This window comes from Cibotium barometz, chromosome 13 (assembly GCF_041138505.1).
Source record: "Cibotium barometz isolate CiBa-2024 chromosome 13, ASM4113850v1, whole genome shotgun sequence".
NCBI classification, from domain to species: Eukaryota; Viridiplantae; Streptophyta; class Polypodiopsida; order Cyatheales; family Cibotiaceae; genus Cibotium; species Cibotium barometz.
The window spans coordinates 21184802-21202109 of record NC_141058.1 but is presented as its reverse complement, the minus strand read 5'-3'; the positions used below and the strand labels follow the sequence as shown (position 1 = coordinate 21202109).

Sequence of the window (17308 nt, the reverse complement as noted above, 5' to 3'; positions counted from 1 at the left end):
AGGATATAGTTGACTCCGTAGTATGGTACTGCATACACAAAACGGGCTACTGTGGTAGTGGGCGAAGTCCTTTTGCACTATATTGATGTGATCTTCATAAAAAGTCCTTATACGTAAAATTTGAAGGAGTATCCACCTTTATAGGTAAAGTATTTGTATCATGAGAACATGGAATGGGTGTGTGTGTGTGTGTGTGTGTGTGTGTGTGTGTGTGTGTAGAGAGAGAGAGAGTGAGAGATGCTTCGTCTGTGCACATGTGTAAAAATACTTGAATAGTGAATCTTATATAAGGTGAAATTTATAGCATACCTATACATGTGTAAACAGAATAGTGAATATCATGGTGAATCTCATATAAGGCAAAATCTAGGATGAGCCTAACAACACATAATTTAAAGCTATAGTCCTTGCTTTAAGAAGCTATTCTTTTCACGTCCAAAAATATTAGTAGTCGTTGCTTTGAGAATCCTTTGTATTCATGTCAAAAATAATAACTTGAAGTACCAACCTATGCTTTTGGAACCCTTTCTTTTGCTATTATTTTATAAGGGTTATGAATGTGTGAAGGACAAGTTGTTCAAGGATGCAATCCTTGGTTCTTAAGGAAACGTTTTTCTCCTCTCTTCAAAAAATATTAATGGTTACAAGTACAGAAAGAAATGTTTTTGACCCCTTTATTGAAAAGGAAACGTTTTTCTCCTCTTCAAAAAATCCTAATTATTAGAGAGCACACCCATCATAACTTGTCCTACTGTGCTGTGTGGCTATTAGAGAACACAACCATAACTTCTCCTTTTATCTCGTGCTGTGCTGTGCTGTGCTGTTTTTTTTCCTTTACACTAAGGGAAAATCCTAACTATTATTATTATTATTATTATTAGAGAGCACACACTACCGACATCGACATGGCGGCTCGCGAAGTTCCTCCCACCATCGACATCCAGGGCTTGTTAGGCGACGGGCGCAGCGCTGTGCTGCAGGAGCTTTCCCGTGCGTGCGAGGAGTGGGGCTGCTTCCAGGTATAACACACACACACTACCTCCTCCTTATTTACGTCAAGCAGCATATATTTTGTTGAGAGGAAGGTATTCGCTTGATTGATTTATTAATCAGTCAGTATCGTCGTATGATAATAATGAGCAGGTGGTGCATCACGGGGTGCCCGATCGCGTGATCGAGGGCATGTGGGTGGCCGCTCGGAAGTTCTACGAGCAGCCGGCCGAGGCCAAGCGGGCTTTCACAACGACGAGGCGGGACGATGGCATGAACTTCATGAGCAACGAGCTCACAGAGGCCACCAACTGGCTGGAAATCCTGATGGTGCGCCGCCGCCCGGGCATCTGCGACGGCTTCCAAGACGCCCGTGGAATCTTTGGGTAGTGCCTTGAACTGTTATTAGGGGTCTTTAATTCAGGATTACTTTTGTTTAATAAGGTCGACATTGTGCTAGTTAACACTTTGGGTTGATCGGATCATTGCACAAAACATAGAGCTCACTTGCTATAAAAGCAAAGCTCACCATTCTTTTCGGATCTTTGAATAAGGAAATGTATGACCAATGTGGGTCTTGTTTGGATGGTTATGTGTGTAGGGAAAGCCTTCTCGACTTTGGGCATGATGTACAAAAGCTTGGCAATGATTTGTACGATGCTGTGTTCGAGAGCCTTATTGGGAAGGAAAGCATGGATAACCACAAAAGCAAAAAAGGGCTTCCCACAATTGAGAGAGTAGTCCTCACCCTCAACTTTTATCCTCCGTGCTTGGACCCCAATGCTGCTACTATCGGCTTCAAAGAGCACACGGACGTGGGCACTCTTACCTGCCTCTTACAAGATGAGGTTGGCGGCTTACAAGTGCAGTCCCCATCTGGTGAATGGGTTGAACTCAAGTATCATCTTAAACCTATGTTATAACCACCTCTCTTAGGATATATATATGATATATTACGGTAGCTCAAAGATATTGGGAGCAAGGAGTGCAGATCAATACTCCCCCTCCTCTTCGCCAAACAACAGGCGCATGGGATCAATACTCCCTTCCCCTCCCCTTTGCCAATAACCACACCTCCCCCACCCCCCTCCCCACCCAACAATTGGACTAAAAAGAAACGAACCTCACGTAAGGTGTGAGATATTTATATAATATAATATATTACACTAATCCCTCCCTTCTTCCCAAGGAGTGGGATATAGAGAAATGAACTTCCTCTCAACCTTCTTTATATCCCACCCAAGGAATGGATATAAAGAATTGTACCTTCCCTAAATACAAAAAAGAAAATGATAATTAAAAGGTCTTACATGTGTCACCTTGCTGCTGTGCAGATCTTGACAAATGGACGGTATAGATCCTCTCCCCATTGTGTCATAGCTAATCCAAACAAGTTACGGATCTCTCTTCCCTTTACATTTGGACCTCCAGAGGAAGAATTTATTGCTCCTATTCCTGAGCTCATTAACCATGATTACCCATGCGTGTACCAAGGAGCCACTTTCAAAGAGTACATGATGCGCTACTTCCTCGATACAAGTCTACCGAACCATAAGAAAGGCCTTGAATTCGCCAAGGCTCTTCTGGAGAGATCAATGAATGAAATGGAACAATAATTATCTTGATTTATTAGTTATGTTCATTTTTCTTTGGACTTATATAGAGTATTTATTTGGCCTTTGTGTTCTTATATGGTTTGTATGCTACATGTGTCATGTTTACTTTATGGACTTTTTATTCAAGAGGACACTATTTCAAAAATGCTTGTGCTCTCGGTTCATGGGAAGGTGTTAGAAATAATGTCCCAAACATGAGCTATTTTCTTGTGGTTATTTCTACCATTTATCCTTGCTGTAAGTGCTCTTTGGTGAAGAAGATTTACCAAGCATCTAGCCTACCATTTTCTCTTAATTTAGGAGCATCCCCTAGTGTCTCTCAACATTTGGAATCTACCTCTTTTAGGTGCTCAATTATCTCCACTATTTTAGCCTAGCTTCTCCACCTTTACACCTCATAGGTGATAAAAGTAGAGCTTGGCTCTCTCTCAATGTACTTGCCTATATATTAGGCCTCTCATTTTCAATAAGATATGTTCTCATTTTACAACTTAATCTCGCCCACATTATTCTCATTTAGTTAGTGCATTCTTACTGACTTCAGCTTAGTTTGATTATGCTTAAGAATGAGGTTTAATGTGTGCTCCGATCCACCTTGAATCCAACAAGGTGTGTGTGTGTGTGTGTGTGTGTGTGATTTGTTTAGGTCAAAGGATAAGGCTACTAGCCTTCAAATGTATGTACTCATGAAAGGGTTTCATCATTAATCGATCAACCATCATTGAGTCATGTAATACTTTCTCTCAATTGAGCTTTATCATATCATCTCTCTCTCTCTCTCATGTATCTATCTCACTCACCTTGTGCACAACTCGTGACCACCATGCAATTTGTACAATGCCTAGCCTTTGATATTTTTTTGTGCAAAACCTCAATCAAGCAGTTGCCAAACCTCTCTCTCTCTCTCTCTCTCTCTCTCTCTCTATCTCACTCACCTTGTGCACAACTCGTGACCACCATGCAATTTGTACAATGCCTAGCGTTTGATATTTTTCTATGTTTCTGGACAGCCCATGCTACTGCTTCTTGTTCCCTCTTTACTTTAAACTCGACACACTGGCCACAGCCTGCAGCAAATCTGTCAGCCTTTCTCCAAGGGTTCTCTTCTTCTTTAAGTCGCCAAGCAGCACCAACCCCACGACTCCTGAGCAACTAGTCAGTAACCCATCCTCATGCACATCCTCTCAGTAGCAACACATTATCAACGTCCATCGAGCAAGTCCTCAGCCTCCAAGGTTTCTCACAACCTCTCCACTCTGTGATCACTTACTTTTCCCCCTCCTCAACTCTCCATTTTTATGGCAGTGAGCTAGCCATTTACATCCTTTCCTGTCCCGCCAACTCATCTCCTGTAGATAGCATACCTCCCTCTTTGAATTTTTTGCCAAGCCCTCCTTCTTCCATCACACACAGTCTACTCCCGGTTGTTGTAGGAGACTCCCATGCTTCCAACCAAGAGATCTCTGTATCTAATACCTCATGAGAGAATATCTTTGTCTACAGCCACCACACAACATATAACATGGCTAGCCTTGATGATGTGAAGAAGTGCTTCATCCAGCTCTCAGCAAAACGCGACAACAGACCTCCAAGGCTCCTTGTTTCCAACTATCCCACAGCCACAACAGCCCACTCTTAACACTCCACGGTTCCTGATCTCATGGCTAGCAACTTGCTCCCCTGATGTGCACACTTCTGCCCACACCCCAACTCCTTAAACATCAACAATAACTAAGAAAGAAACCACGCATGCAATCTTCCGGCCTATAGGCCACCGAGCAAGTCCTCCCCCTCTAAGGCTTCTCCCCTGCTCCACACAAGATCTTTTGGCCACTTTATTGGCTCCTGTCTGCTTCAAAATTAGCTTAGCCTACTCCTCAGGCTCTAAAACACAGTAAAACAGGCCGCTTCTCCTCCTGGCCTCTCCTGGCAGTAGATACAGCACAAAAAAAGCACACTTATCTCTTTCCCTTGTTCCCGCAAACCTCCAGTGAGGCCCCAATTCTGGTCGCCCTACTTCTCTAGTCTCCTGCCACCCACTGGAATCTCTGAATTCTGATTATCCTTCACGATAGAAATGCGGATACTGGCCCAATCTTGCCTTCCGTAGCCTCCTCTCAGCAAATTCAGCAACCTCTGCTCGCAATCTGCTCTCCGTCAAGCTCCACAGCTGGTCTCCTCTACATCCACAGCTTCACAGCTCCTCTGACAGCTCCTCCTCCAAGCTCTCCATCTCCACGCCAAACTCCCAATATGAGCTCTCGCAGGCCCCCAAACTGGGCGAGTTCTCCAGGAGGTTTCTTGAGCCTTCCTGTGCTGACACTTGGCATCGGCCTGCCCAGCATCCATGTCACAGGGTACCTTAATTCCTCTTTAAATACCTTGGAAATTGTGCCAAAACCTTTTTATTTTCTCTCTTTACTTTCTCTCTCCTGTACATTGAATTTTATCTCAACCAAAACTCAAAACTGACTCAAACTGATTACATATTCCTGAAGCTCTTAGAATTCTACACAGTATATACACATCATCGGTCTCTGTTTTTGTCCACACAACGTGCTAAGGACACCAACTATAGCAAGGCAGATGTCATGCCATGTATTGCATAGAAAGATCTCAAACTCTCCACCAGCCTTCTATACTCAACCTCTTGTATTCCTTCATATCCACAACTATAGAAATATCTTCCATAGAATTAAGCTTCGCATCAACATCCAATGCCTTCAAAATTTATCCTACAAACTTTTGCAGGAGAAAAAATTCCATCTAATTCTTGCTACACCTCAATCCCCAAACAAAAATGCATAAGCTCAAGATCTGCCATTTTAAACTCTAAACTCAACATGTCCTATGTTTAGATCTTCTCTTCATGATTTTTTGTCATATAATGAGATCGTCCACATATAAGACAATGATGAGGTATCTTCCTTACTCTAAGAAAAGATACAAATTTGTATTTGATGGGCTTTTAAAAAGATTAATACTTACAAATAAAGCATCTATTTACTATTACCATGGTCGAGGGGCCAAAATGTTTCAACCCATACAATGTCTACACACCTTATTGTCTGAATTGGATATCTCAAACCAAGTTAGTTGTATCACATAAATCTCAGCCTTGAGATGACCGTTTAGAAATGTCGGCTTCACATACATTTGCAATATCCCATAAGTGGCCAAGGATAGTATTGTATGAATAGTGTGTATGAGTAGTGGTTAATCTAGCTATGGGGGGTTGACGTCTCCTAAAAGTTGAACCCTTCAACAACCAAGAAAAACCCTTCACCCATGAGCTTTTCCTTATACTTATCCAATGTACCATTAGAATTTTACTTGGCCTTCTAAACTTGCTACTTGGTGCCAGTAACCTTCCATTTTGGAGGACTTTCCATAAGATCCCAAGTGTTGTTTCTCATGATTAAGTCATAGTTTGATTGTATGTCCCCCCTCTAGTTTGCATATGCTAATCTTTTCTCTAAGATGTTTGCTCTTGTACTTTTATTATCTTAGACTTCAAGGTCATATTGACAATGTGAGCTGAGGCCCTCTTTGTCGCCTCTATTTTGTTAGATTTGCTAATATCTATTGACTCTTGTGTGATTGCCAATGGAGCTTTCCCATCCAAAAGCTACTTCACCCATTTTAAGGATATGTTACATCATTGCATAGGTTGCCATAGCCAAGGAGGGCTCCGAGCTCTTAGTTACCACCTAACCATAGAGGAATGTGGATAAGTGTCCACACTGATGGGCTTATATAATGCTCTACCTGCCCACACTAGCCCGACCTCCCACGATCCTCTAACCCAAGCACCTCATGCGCCTGCAGACTCGCCACACATGCTTCGGCATGCAGATTCTGTGTTCGGTCGAGCTTTGTCCACTACTACTACAAGTGACTCACACATGCTATTATTACAGGCTACGTGATATTACTCCCCCATTCTAGAGAGTTTTCATTCGCAAAAACAAATTAGGAAACATTGTTGGTAAGCATATTTAGTTGTTCTCACTTGAGACCTTTTCTAGTTTATCCTTTCACTTAACAAATGTACATAGTAAAACCTCATGTTTTAATCTCTAAACCAAAACTTCAAGTAAAACTACGTGCCCTAGTTTTTTCATGCCACTAGCACAAAATTTAGATGTACTTGAGATCTCTTTGGGAACTCAAGTTTGTACACTACACTACCAACCATTTTTAGACTATGCTACTAAATATTTCTAGACTACACTACCAACTTGTTGACTCTTCTCCTTGCATATCTCTACAACCGTAGGAGATCTAGATTAGAGTCCATAAAACAACGTAAATGGAGTAAATCTAGTTATGAACAATAAAAAACAGATTCTTGGGGTGAGAAGTACTCCTCTCCACTAGATTATTCATCTATGCACAAGTATATGCTCTAGAACCTCGTTGGGTTTTCAGTTTTGTTACCTTCAATCTACGGACGGTTGGCCTCACTCTTACTTAGAGTGATATTTAACCTTTGAAGGTTTTCCTTCAAAGATGATTATCAAACTTTCTATCTCTACCTAACACTATATCTACAGGCAAGCCATATAGTTTGTAAGTAAAGAGTCTTATTAGTTGGTCAAATGTTGGCCTTTTTGCTTTTCCCTTCAAGAAGAGTTTTTGTCCACAAAAATGGTTTAGAAAGTTATAAACAAGTGTTTGTATGTAGACCATATGGTCATTTATGCTTGTAACTTCCCTAAGTACTATGACAAGGAAAGCAAGACACACAACACATATTTTCTCTAAGTCTGCGACCAAGGAAACATGCAACACTCATGTTTCATCTAGAACACCAAACCATAGTTACCACTTGAAACTATGAAAGATGTCAATAAAACACATATTACTACTAAGGCATCGAATAACATCATGCCTTTAGTATACTCCAGGAGTTCTCAAATCCTCCAAAACTTCATGATGAATGTGCTCAGACATTCAAGGAAATTCCTTTACATGTTCTATGATATCAAAGATGTTTTTCTCTTATGGTTAGAAACTGCATGGACTTTAATTCAACTTGTTCTTCTATAATGTGGTAAATTTCAATTGACCTTATAGATAGTCTAAGCAAAGCTACACTTTCCTCTCTCCAAAAGTTCTTACATTCATCCAAGAACTCTTTACACATCTTTTTTTGCAACGAAGTTGATTTTTACATAGACAACGTCTATGTGATGTATAGTGTCTATGCACTACTAGAAAATCAAGAGATGTACACCAATGAGAGTACCACTCCCATCCCACAAACGAGTAGATTCATGCCTATCCACATGTCTACTCTTGAAACCACGTTGGTTGCTTGGCAATACATATCTATGTCTCTATCGCCAACCATGTCTTTACGAACATGTTTATGGGCTATCTATGGTCACATCCAAAAGCTAATAGCACAATCCAAACACACCTCTTCAAGTGTGATCTCACTAGACACATCTACTAGGTGAAAAAATATTGTAAACCATTTCAATTCTAGGAAATGATTTACTATAAAGTAATAAATGAGAAATTCTTTATCGCTTACCCAATCTTCTGTATATACATATGCTACGATATGTGGACTAGGTATGCCTCCCAACACACCTTACAGCAATAGATAAACAAAATCAATCTATGTTCTTTGAGACTGCTTTGACATGAATAACATAACATCCAATTCGTGTTCAATACTAATATGAAGTCTGGCATATAACAAATCTCTGTTGCCTCCCCATGATAGTGGTAGAGTGCTACCTATCCGTAGGTGGCAATATACTACCCAACTGTAACCGATGACAACAAAATTTAATGGGTCCATGTACACACTTCATAAACATATTACAAAACACAAATGTGTATACTCCTTATTTTCCTAGCGAAGTAAAGATGAAAAATGCCCACTTTACTCTGACTATCAAAACACCAAATCTCTCTCTCGATTTGGTTGAGGAACTCCATACATTTCTATTAGTAACTCCATACCCAAGGATATACTCTCATGCGTCAAAATATCCAAAAGAGACATCTCTTACAAGACAACTGATCCACTTGAAGTAAAACCTTTCGCACTATGGCACAAAGTCATGGGCATTCAAGCACCCATGATCCAAACTATGTCAATCTATGAACTCTATGGTTTAGCATGTAGCTATGAGTCCTCCTAGGCTGTGATAGTAACCGTAGACTCAACTTTTAGTGTGAATAAAAAAAGCAAAGTCCTTCAACAAGAACTTGCCCTAAATATTTTATGGATCCACCTCATGGCTACTACCATGCATGAGCATAACGTGGAAACAATTACATTCCTACCCAAATTACACACTGAATACTCTTAGTGGCGATTTGGCCAAGTAAATTGACAAGGTCACGGATTTATCTAGAATATCAAGCACCTAAGGTATGTGACTTTCCATAAAATTTGAGCTCATTGGAAGTCAACACCTAATATCAGTTATTTAACAGATACTATCACTTCTTTCTCGATAAAATTTTTATCACCCCCATTTGACACAGGGTCAAGTAGGCATGAAGTTTCCACCCCTACTCACTTCGTCTCATTACATAACCCAAGAGATTTGTATGATCACTCTAGATCAGTGCTTAGTCTTCTTATCTTAAAAACCACAACTTATCCCTCTGGATCAACACACCTTTCTAAAATGAGGAAGGCGATGATTGTTGGAAAGTGCATGCGTGTACATCAATATCATGCCTAAGTATAACAAATGCTCAAGATAACTATTGAGCTCTCCATGCGAGCATCAAGATCAAGATCTGCATAGTGTAATCACTCTGGATTATCACCAAATCTACTATGGTTTACCTCTAATCTCTCTAGATCAGCACTAAATCTAGAGTTTTCTTTAAACCATCATGTTCAACCTTAAAACTCTAATATCCATGTCAAGAAACCCATCTCGTTAGTCACCCAAAGATTCATATCATTTAGTGATAAGAATAGTGGGTCTAGTTTTGTGTCGATCACACTCTGGTGAAACGTAAAGCCAATGCCAAGCAGGCCATTAGTTGGTCTAAACTTGAAATGACAAACTAGTCAAACAAGTAAATGCATCGGAGATATGGTATCCACTCGTAAACTATCTCCGAAGGAATATGGTCAAACAACCATAAATTTGACGCAAACAAGCATTTCTCTTGGCCTAAAAAGGGGTACAAATGTGTAATGGATTTATATGTGCATCATTCTGTGACAATAGAAACTAACATCCATGTATACCCACACAAAAGTCGATGGGTTGTTATAACTTCCACATCTTATAAGAACAAAGATTTATGATGGGCAGTATGTAGCTCTATATGAAGGGAAATGGCAACTGTTAAGCCATAATGTCCACCAGAATGTGCCAACTGCTGTTGTTGTGGATGCTATAAATTGTTCCTAGACTGCACTGGAACAACCTTGGCACGTATGAGAGGTAAAAGCACTCAACTCCCAGGTCAATGCATGGCTACACATGCATGTGTAGAAACCAAGATATGAAAAATGGTAGCTAATGCCACATATTTTTGAGCACACCCATCGTCGATGCAATAATTATGGTCACTCATTGGGTGCAATACCTCGCTCTCGAGCGCTCCATTTACTTTTGAATCCATCATGAATCCATCATGCTATCACATGTGACTATGCATACATGCAGTAAATATGGTCACTCGTTGGGTGCAATACCTCGCTCTCGAGCGCTCCACTTACTTTTGAATCCATCATGCTATCGCATGTGACTATGCATACATGAGAATTTGATTGACAAATATAAGTGTGTACACTCACAAATTGATGATCACTTGTTATATAATCATGCACTTGCACTTTGCCCTAGCACACACATGCTACTCTACCTAGGACTTATGTCATCGTGTTTGTGTCTCACACAGACCCACACACACACACACACACACATGCACACTTAAAGTGTGTACGAGGCTACTTTCAATGGGGGAATCTCCCCCAAAGCATTTAAAAAAAATCATTTTTTGTTTTTTTTAAATAAAAAATATTAAGGATCTAAGACCTGATCTTTATCTTGTGTGGCACTCACGTGGTTGCCGTGTGCTTGACCTTTGCATGCACGACATAGAGATTTGCACGTCGGCGCAGATCTGCACATCAGTGCCTCAGCTCCCTTACCACCACCAGCAGAGCCTCAATTAATCCCCCTCCTTCCTTTCTACAAGGGGCTCCTTTTCTGACTCAACACTAATTTTTGCACTCCTAGGCCTCCGTATCACCCTCTTTGACGCAACCTTTGGAACCTCCAATCTGAGATCTACAGATGCGAGGCACACCAACAACGAGTTCCTTAGCTTTTGCTCTATAGTTTTTTTTTAATGGTCCCTTCTCTCTTTCTCTCTGTCGAACCTCTTCTCGTCAACTTGAGATCTTCACTTTATTTTGCTCCTACCTTGTTGCTTAGTTACATTTATCTCTAACACTGGTCGCGGATTACCTCCGTTGTGAGCTTAGAGTTCAACCTTACCCCTCCAAAAGGCAAAACAAGAAATCACACACAAAGGCACTCATTTGCAGAGCAAAGAGAAACAAGAGAGAAAAATAACCATTAAATTTTTTTTAAGACAAGCCTTATCTCTATCGAAGCTCGATCACACGCGAAGAAGCAAGAGTGGGATGATGGATCGAAGCACCGTTTTGATACCAATGTTATATTGCTACATATGCCACCATAGCCAAGGAGGACTCTCATCTCTTGGTCACCACCCACCAACCATAGAAAAATGTTGATGAGTGTCCACACTGCCACGCTTATATAATGGCATGCTGCCCACACTAGCCCACACTTGGTCACCACCCACCAACCATAGAAAAATGTGGATGAGTGTCCACACTGCCACGCTTATATAATGGCCTGTTGCCCACACTAGCCCAGTGGCCCACTACGATCCTCCAACCTAGGTGCCTCACCGTCGCTGCTGAACCTCACACACTCGCCATACGCTCTTGCCTGTAGAATCCAAGTCCGGTTGAGCTTTGCTATCGCTATAGGTGACTCATGCATGTTGTTTATAGGCTACGTGACAGATATGGCCCCTTATGTTGTGTTGCAAGCTTCTCTTCTTCATTATATCTGATAAATCCACCTATTGTGGAGTTTTAGTGGTGTCACTCGTGGTGGTTGTGTCTACTGGGCTACTTCTTCATTGAAGGATAGTGTGGATAATTCCTTCTCCTCCACCTAATGAGGTTGCTCCTCAAACACCACATCACGGTTGATAATTATCTTCTTTGCCTTCGGGTCATATAGTCTCGGTAGCCCTTTGACTCCATATTGTATGATAAGAAGACACACTTCTTGCTCTTGGAATCCCACGTGGTTTTGGATGAGTCTAGAACATGCACATAGTAATCATATCCTAATGTTTTAAAATATACAACTGATAATTTCTTACATGAATAAGCCTCTCGAGATGCCATGCCCTTCATTGTCTTTGTGCAACTTCTATGAAGCATGTGTATTACAGTTTGAACTACCTCGTCTTAAAAATAATGTTGTGTTCCTTTCCCTTTGAACATACTCCCCTATGCCATATCTATAATTGTGTGATTCTTACACTCGACAACACCATTTTGTTGTGGAGTATGAGCAACTCTCTAATCTCTCTTGATCCCATGCTCCTTGCAATAGGCATTGATTTCACTTGTCGTGAATTCTCCTCCCTTAATCTATTTGAAACTTCTTCAACGTCTTTCTTATCTCATGCTACTAAGCTATGCCATATTTTGAATTCTCAAAAAGCTTCAACCTCGAAGAAAACATGCCCACATCTTTCTATTGACGCCATCGATGAATAACAAAAATTAGGAAGGTATTTTGTCACAAACATCTACATGGGATAAGCTCTAGAGGAGCCTTTGCACGATTATTGCTTTCTTGTAGAAATGCATGCCAATGTTGCTTATCCATCATACAAGCTTCACATACATCTAACATCTCCAAAAATGCTAGTAGATATGCCACAATCCCAATTCTTGGCATTTCTTTTAAGACTACAAAGTTCACATGCCTAAATCTGTCATGCCATAGCTTGCTTGTCTCGACATCATCGACTCGGACTATAAATTCCCAAATCTTTCATGCCATAGCTTGCTTGTCCCAACATCATCAACTTGGACTACAAATTTTGACAAATAATAAAAGTTATTCCACTTAAATTCCTCTCCCCATGATATCATGCCTGCATCTATGATGACTGCACACTAGCCTTATCGAAGAGAACCTTTAAGTCATGGGTCAGTGCAACTAATGAACCATTCCTCTTGATCTTTGGCACATAAAAGACATCGGCGGATAACTTCTAAGTATCACTGCAGCTAGGAAAAAAAAATATACCTAATCTCAAGGTTGGGTATTTGTTGGCATCGTTCCTTATTGTTACCAGGATGGACTCCCTCACCATAGGCTTGAGGGATCTTGGTCCTTTTGACTAGTCATTTATCAAGATGCTCCACTATCGATGATCCATGAAATACTAGATTTTTATGAATGTTCTACCTTTACATAAATCTCTTGGATTTCTAGAAGTAGCTCCCATTCCACTTCAAGATTTTTCCCAAAAGGCTTCAAAGTGCTATTGCTTGCATCTTCTTCCTTCAACCTACATAAATTGATAACAAGACTTGTCATAGTAGAGATGCCCTTTACCTTTGATTTTTTCTTCTTCTCAGAAGCATTAGGGTTTTCATTCTCTTTCCCTTTTCATTTCTTTTCATTTGTGGAGAATGCTGTATCATTGCATTGTGTCACTAGATTTATGCATCTCCTCCTCCACCATCATGCATCTTTGTGTTCTGTTAGGTCACCAAACTATCATACTTTAGGGGGGGGAACTCTGATGCATATGTGTGTGCCAGTTTTCACTAGTCTTTATGATCCCCACCACTACCACCATATAAACTTACAAATTCTTTATTTACGATAAGAACTGCTCTATTGCTTCTCCTTTAGAATGCCTTTTTGGTACAAGATGATTCCAAGGGTTTTGAATATTTGTTTGATTCCCCATCTCATATTGGTCCTTAAGAACTTTCCATGCTTCAAAAGCTATGGTAGTATACTGAATCAAGATCATCACTGGTAACGATAGCACACAACATATATGCATTCCTTTACCTCCACTCAAAAGCAAGAGAAGGATTTGGTGGTATGGTCTATAGTATCTATTATATCAATGTAGGACCCGACTTTGCATTAACCCCAGTTGTGATTCCCATAACTCATTTAAATCAAGAATATACCTAATCTTGAACTTCCACAGAGTGTAATTTTTCCCATCTAACTTTCCATCAATGTGGAGGACGGGCATGAGCGGCTACATTATTTACAAGTTGGGCCACAGAGTGTAATTTTTCCCATCTAACTTTGCATCACCAATGTGGAGGACGAGCATGAGCGGCTGCATTATTTACAAGTTGGGCCATCACTCCAAATTTGCCTTCAAATAACAAATATCAAACTTTTAACAACCTTTTCTTAGAGCCTGAGCTCTTATACCATGTAAGAAAACATAATATTGAGGGAAACAGGCTCGTCACAATACAAAGCACTGAATTGTAAAAAGAAGTGGAGAGTAAACAATATTAATGTTTGTAAACTTAATTACAAACTAACAGTTATTTGCCCACTAGTGTGCCATGGCATCATCCATTTTTTTAATTTCAAAATGCTTGCTCAAAATAAGTGAGGTCCATGGATTTCTATAACCATGCAAGCATAATAATGGGTTATATATCCATCATATCTCAACCTATCAACATGGTATCTAACCCTCATAGACATGTGTGCACCTAGATCACTATCTGGCATTCTCAAAATGGCCTTGGTTCTCACTGATCCAGAATAAAATGCCAAGCTCCTCATCAAGGCTCTTCTCTTGAATCCAGTAAAGTCACCATCCACATATGAGTGACATGTTGACGTATTGTTACATTCCGGTAACGCCGCTACGGGCATTACCACAAGAGGGGACGACCTCTGGCTCACCACCCAGCCATAGAGGAAGAATAAGGATTGCCCCTCATCCCCCAGGCTATATAGTGTGTGGCCTGCCGTCCACACTAGCCTGGCCGCCCATGACTCCGCATGGGCGTCCTCTCCCACTGAACCCCAGATATAGCCATCCGGTCTGTCGTCGGTCACAGGCGTTACAGCCTACGTGACATTACCCCCCCCTTAAGAAGAGTTTTCGTCCTGGAAAACAAACTGGGGAAACCTTTTGGAAATTGCACTACGGCGTTCCCAGGTTGCCACTTCCTCATCCCTATCTGTCCATTTAACAAGTACCTCCTGGTACACTTTATGTCGGGTTTGTCTGTCTCGATACCCAAGAATCCTTTCCGGTTCATGTGGTATCTTTGGTGGAGTGATCAATTCCACCAAAATATCTAGAGAAACTACGTTCTCTAACCCGTGAACTGATTTCTTCAGTTTACTAACATGGAAGACAGGATGAACTTGAGAACTCTCCGGTAACTCAAGTTTGTAGGCTACGTCCCCAATCTTCTTAAGGACCTTAAAAGGACCGCAATATCTAGGAGAAAGTTTATCACACTTTCCCGTTTGCATGGTTGCTGACTGCGCAGGAACCTTTAAAATACAAAGTCACCTTTTGCAAAGGTCACTTGTTTGCGTCCTTTATCGGCAAATGTTTTAGCGCGATCCTGTGCGCTACGAATGCTCTCGCGTGCAGCTTTGAGCATATCATTCATATTTTCAAGGAAATCCTTGACAGATTGAATCTTCTCCTTTTCTAGGCCTACAACCATCAGAGATCTCGGCTGGAATCCATACATTAACATGAATGGTGCAAATCCAGTCGCTGAATGCTTGGAGCTGTTATAAGCAAACTCCAATATGGGCAAATATTCTTTCCAATTTGATTGCTTCTTACTTACATAAGAACGTAACATATCCTCGAGTATTTGGTTAACTTTTTCAGTTTGACCATCAGACTCTGGATGATCTACCATACTCATACTCAGAGTAGTATCCAACTTTTTGAAGATTTCCCTCCAAAAATGACTGTTGAACTTCTATCTCTATCCGACACTATATCTGCGGGCAGGCCATATAGCTTGTAGAGATGTTCAATAAAGAGTTTTGCCAACTCTGGCGTTTTTACAGTTTTCTTCGTGGCAATAAACTTTGCCATTTTAGTTAACCTGTCCACTACCACCCACACCGAGCCATTCCCTCGACTCGTCTTGGGTAAACCGGTAATGAAATCCATGGAAATGCTTTCCCATTTCCCTTGAGGAATCTCCAGCGGATGGAGTAGTCCTCCAACCTTAAGACGTTCATGTTTATTGACCTGGCACTTACTGCATTTCAGCACATAAGTCTGGACGTTCTTAAACAAACAAGGCCAATAAAACTGTCTTTTTACTAGTGCATAGGTCTTCTGAATCCCAGGATGACCCGCACTTGGACTATCAAAACTATACCCCGAAGACTCGTCTAGCCTCTTGGACTAACTCTCGCCTCGCTACCTGTGCTGCACCTACGGCCAGTCTCTCTGGACTAGCATTACGTGCCGGCGAGGAAGGTGGGCGCGGCTGTGACAAAGTGCGTACGCGTACAGCGCGCCGCCAGACCTCTGTAAAGACAGGATCATGCTCACACAAGCCATGATTTGGTATTTCAACCAAAACCTTAAGGCAAATTTCATGCCTTGATTTTGCATCATGTCATTAGCACAGAAGCTAATGTACTCGAGAGCACTCTAGTAGCACAAGTTCTTAGACTATGCTACTAGATATTTGTAGACTACGCTACCATGTTGCATCACCAACTTGTTAAAACTTCTCCTTGGAAAGCTCTACGGCCATAGGAGAAATAAACTAGAGCCAATCTAATCATGCATCACAAGGATCAGTTCTAAAGCTGAGAGATACTTTCTCGCTTAGAGTAACCTTTTTGCACAAGCATATGCTCTAGAATCTTGTTGAGTTTCTAACTACCATCAATCTTCGGATGGTTAAACTCCACTCTAACTCAGAGTAAATGTAGCTTTTTTGAAAATTTCCATTCAAATATAACAATCAAACTTCCTATCTCTTATGCCATACTATATATGCGAGCAGATCATATAGTATGTGGAGATGTTTGATAAAGATTGTTGCACCACTACGGGTGTCTCGAGTTACATCCAATCACTTACAACTCTTTGTTGCTATTACCAGACACATCCCTTCAAGTATTGTCTGGACTCACACAACTATTCGAGTTTATGTGATATTTGAGGATATCCCTCCTTTCCCTCAAGAAAGGTTTTTGTCCTCAAAATTTTACTCTCAAGCGGACTACGCGCTAGTGTCATAGGTCCAAGAACGAGTCTAGACCGTGTTTAATATATTTTTTATTCTTGAGTCCTTCCAAGAAACTTTTAAACATCTTGCAACGAAGATGTGGTATAGTGTCTACGCACATATGGTGGTACTATTGATAAACTGCTTTGCAACAGATCAGTGGTTTCACACTTGTAACAAAGTGCTTCATTGTTGCATATTATTACCCTTCATAAGCGGTTACACACTTATGAATCATTTGGGTGGGTTGTACCATCTATCAAGAAAAATTTCAAACTACTAATAACCACATTATTAATCCACAGATAATGACTGAGCTTGCTGCGAAGCCATAGGTTGCTAGATAATTGATGGTAATTACAGA

At 40.8% G+C, this 17308-nt stretch overlaps 1 protein-coding gene across 1 annotated transcript; it reads left to right on the top strand.

The window, feature by feature from the left end:
• Window positions 1-736: 736 nt before the first annotated feature.
• Window positions 737-1913, top strand: LOC147632477 (fe(II)/2-oxoglutarate-dependent dioxygenase 4-like). The gene is made up of 3 exons (XM_086806988.1): window positions 737-1019; window positions 1144-1376; window positions 1592-1913. Exons 1-3 carry the CDS (start codon window positions 906-908, stop codon window positions 1911-1913), a joined length of 669 nt encoding a protein of 222 aa, XP_086663114.1. The 5' UTR covers window positions 737-905.
• Window positions 1914-17308: the final 15395 nt, after the last annotated feature.

Coding starts and splice junctions, on each gene's coding strand:
- LOC147632477 (XM_086806988.1), top strand. CDS start 906: ATGGCGGCTCGCGAAGTTCCTCCCACCATCGACATCCAGGGCTTGTTA. Junction 1,020..1,143: donor AGGAGTGGGGCTGCTTCCAG/GTATAACACACA, acceptor AATAATGAGCAG/GTGGTGCATCACGGGGTGCC. Junction 1,377..1,591: donor GACGCCCGTGGAATCTTTGG/GTAGTGCCTTGA, acceptor TTATGTGTGTAG/GGAAAGCCTTCTCGACTTTG.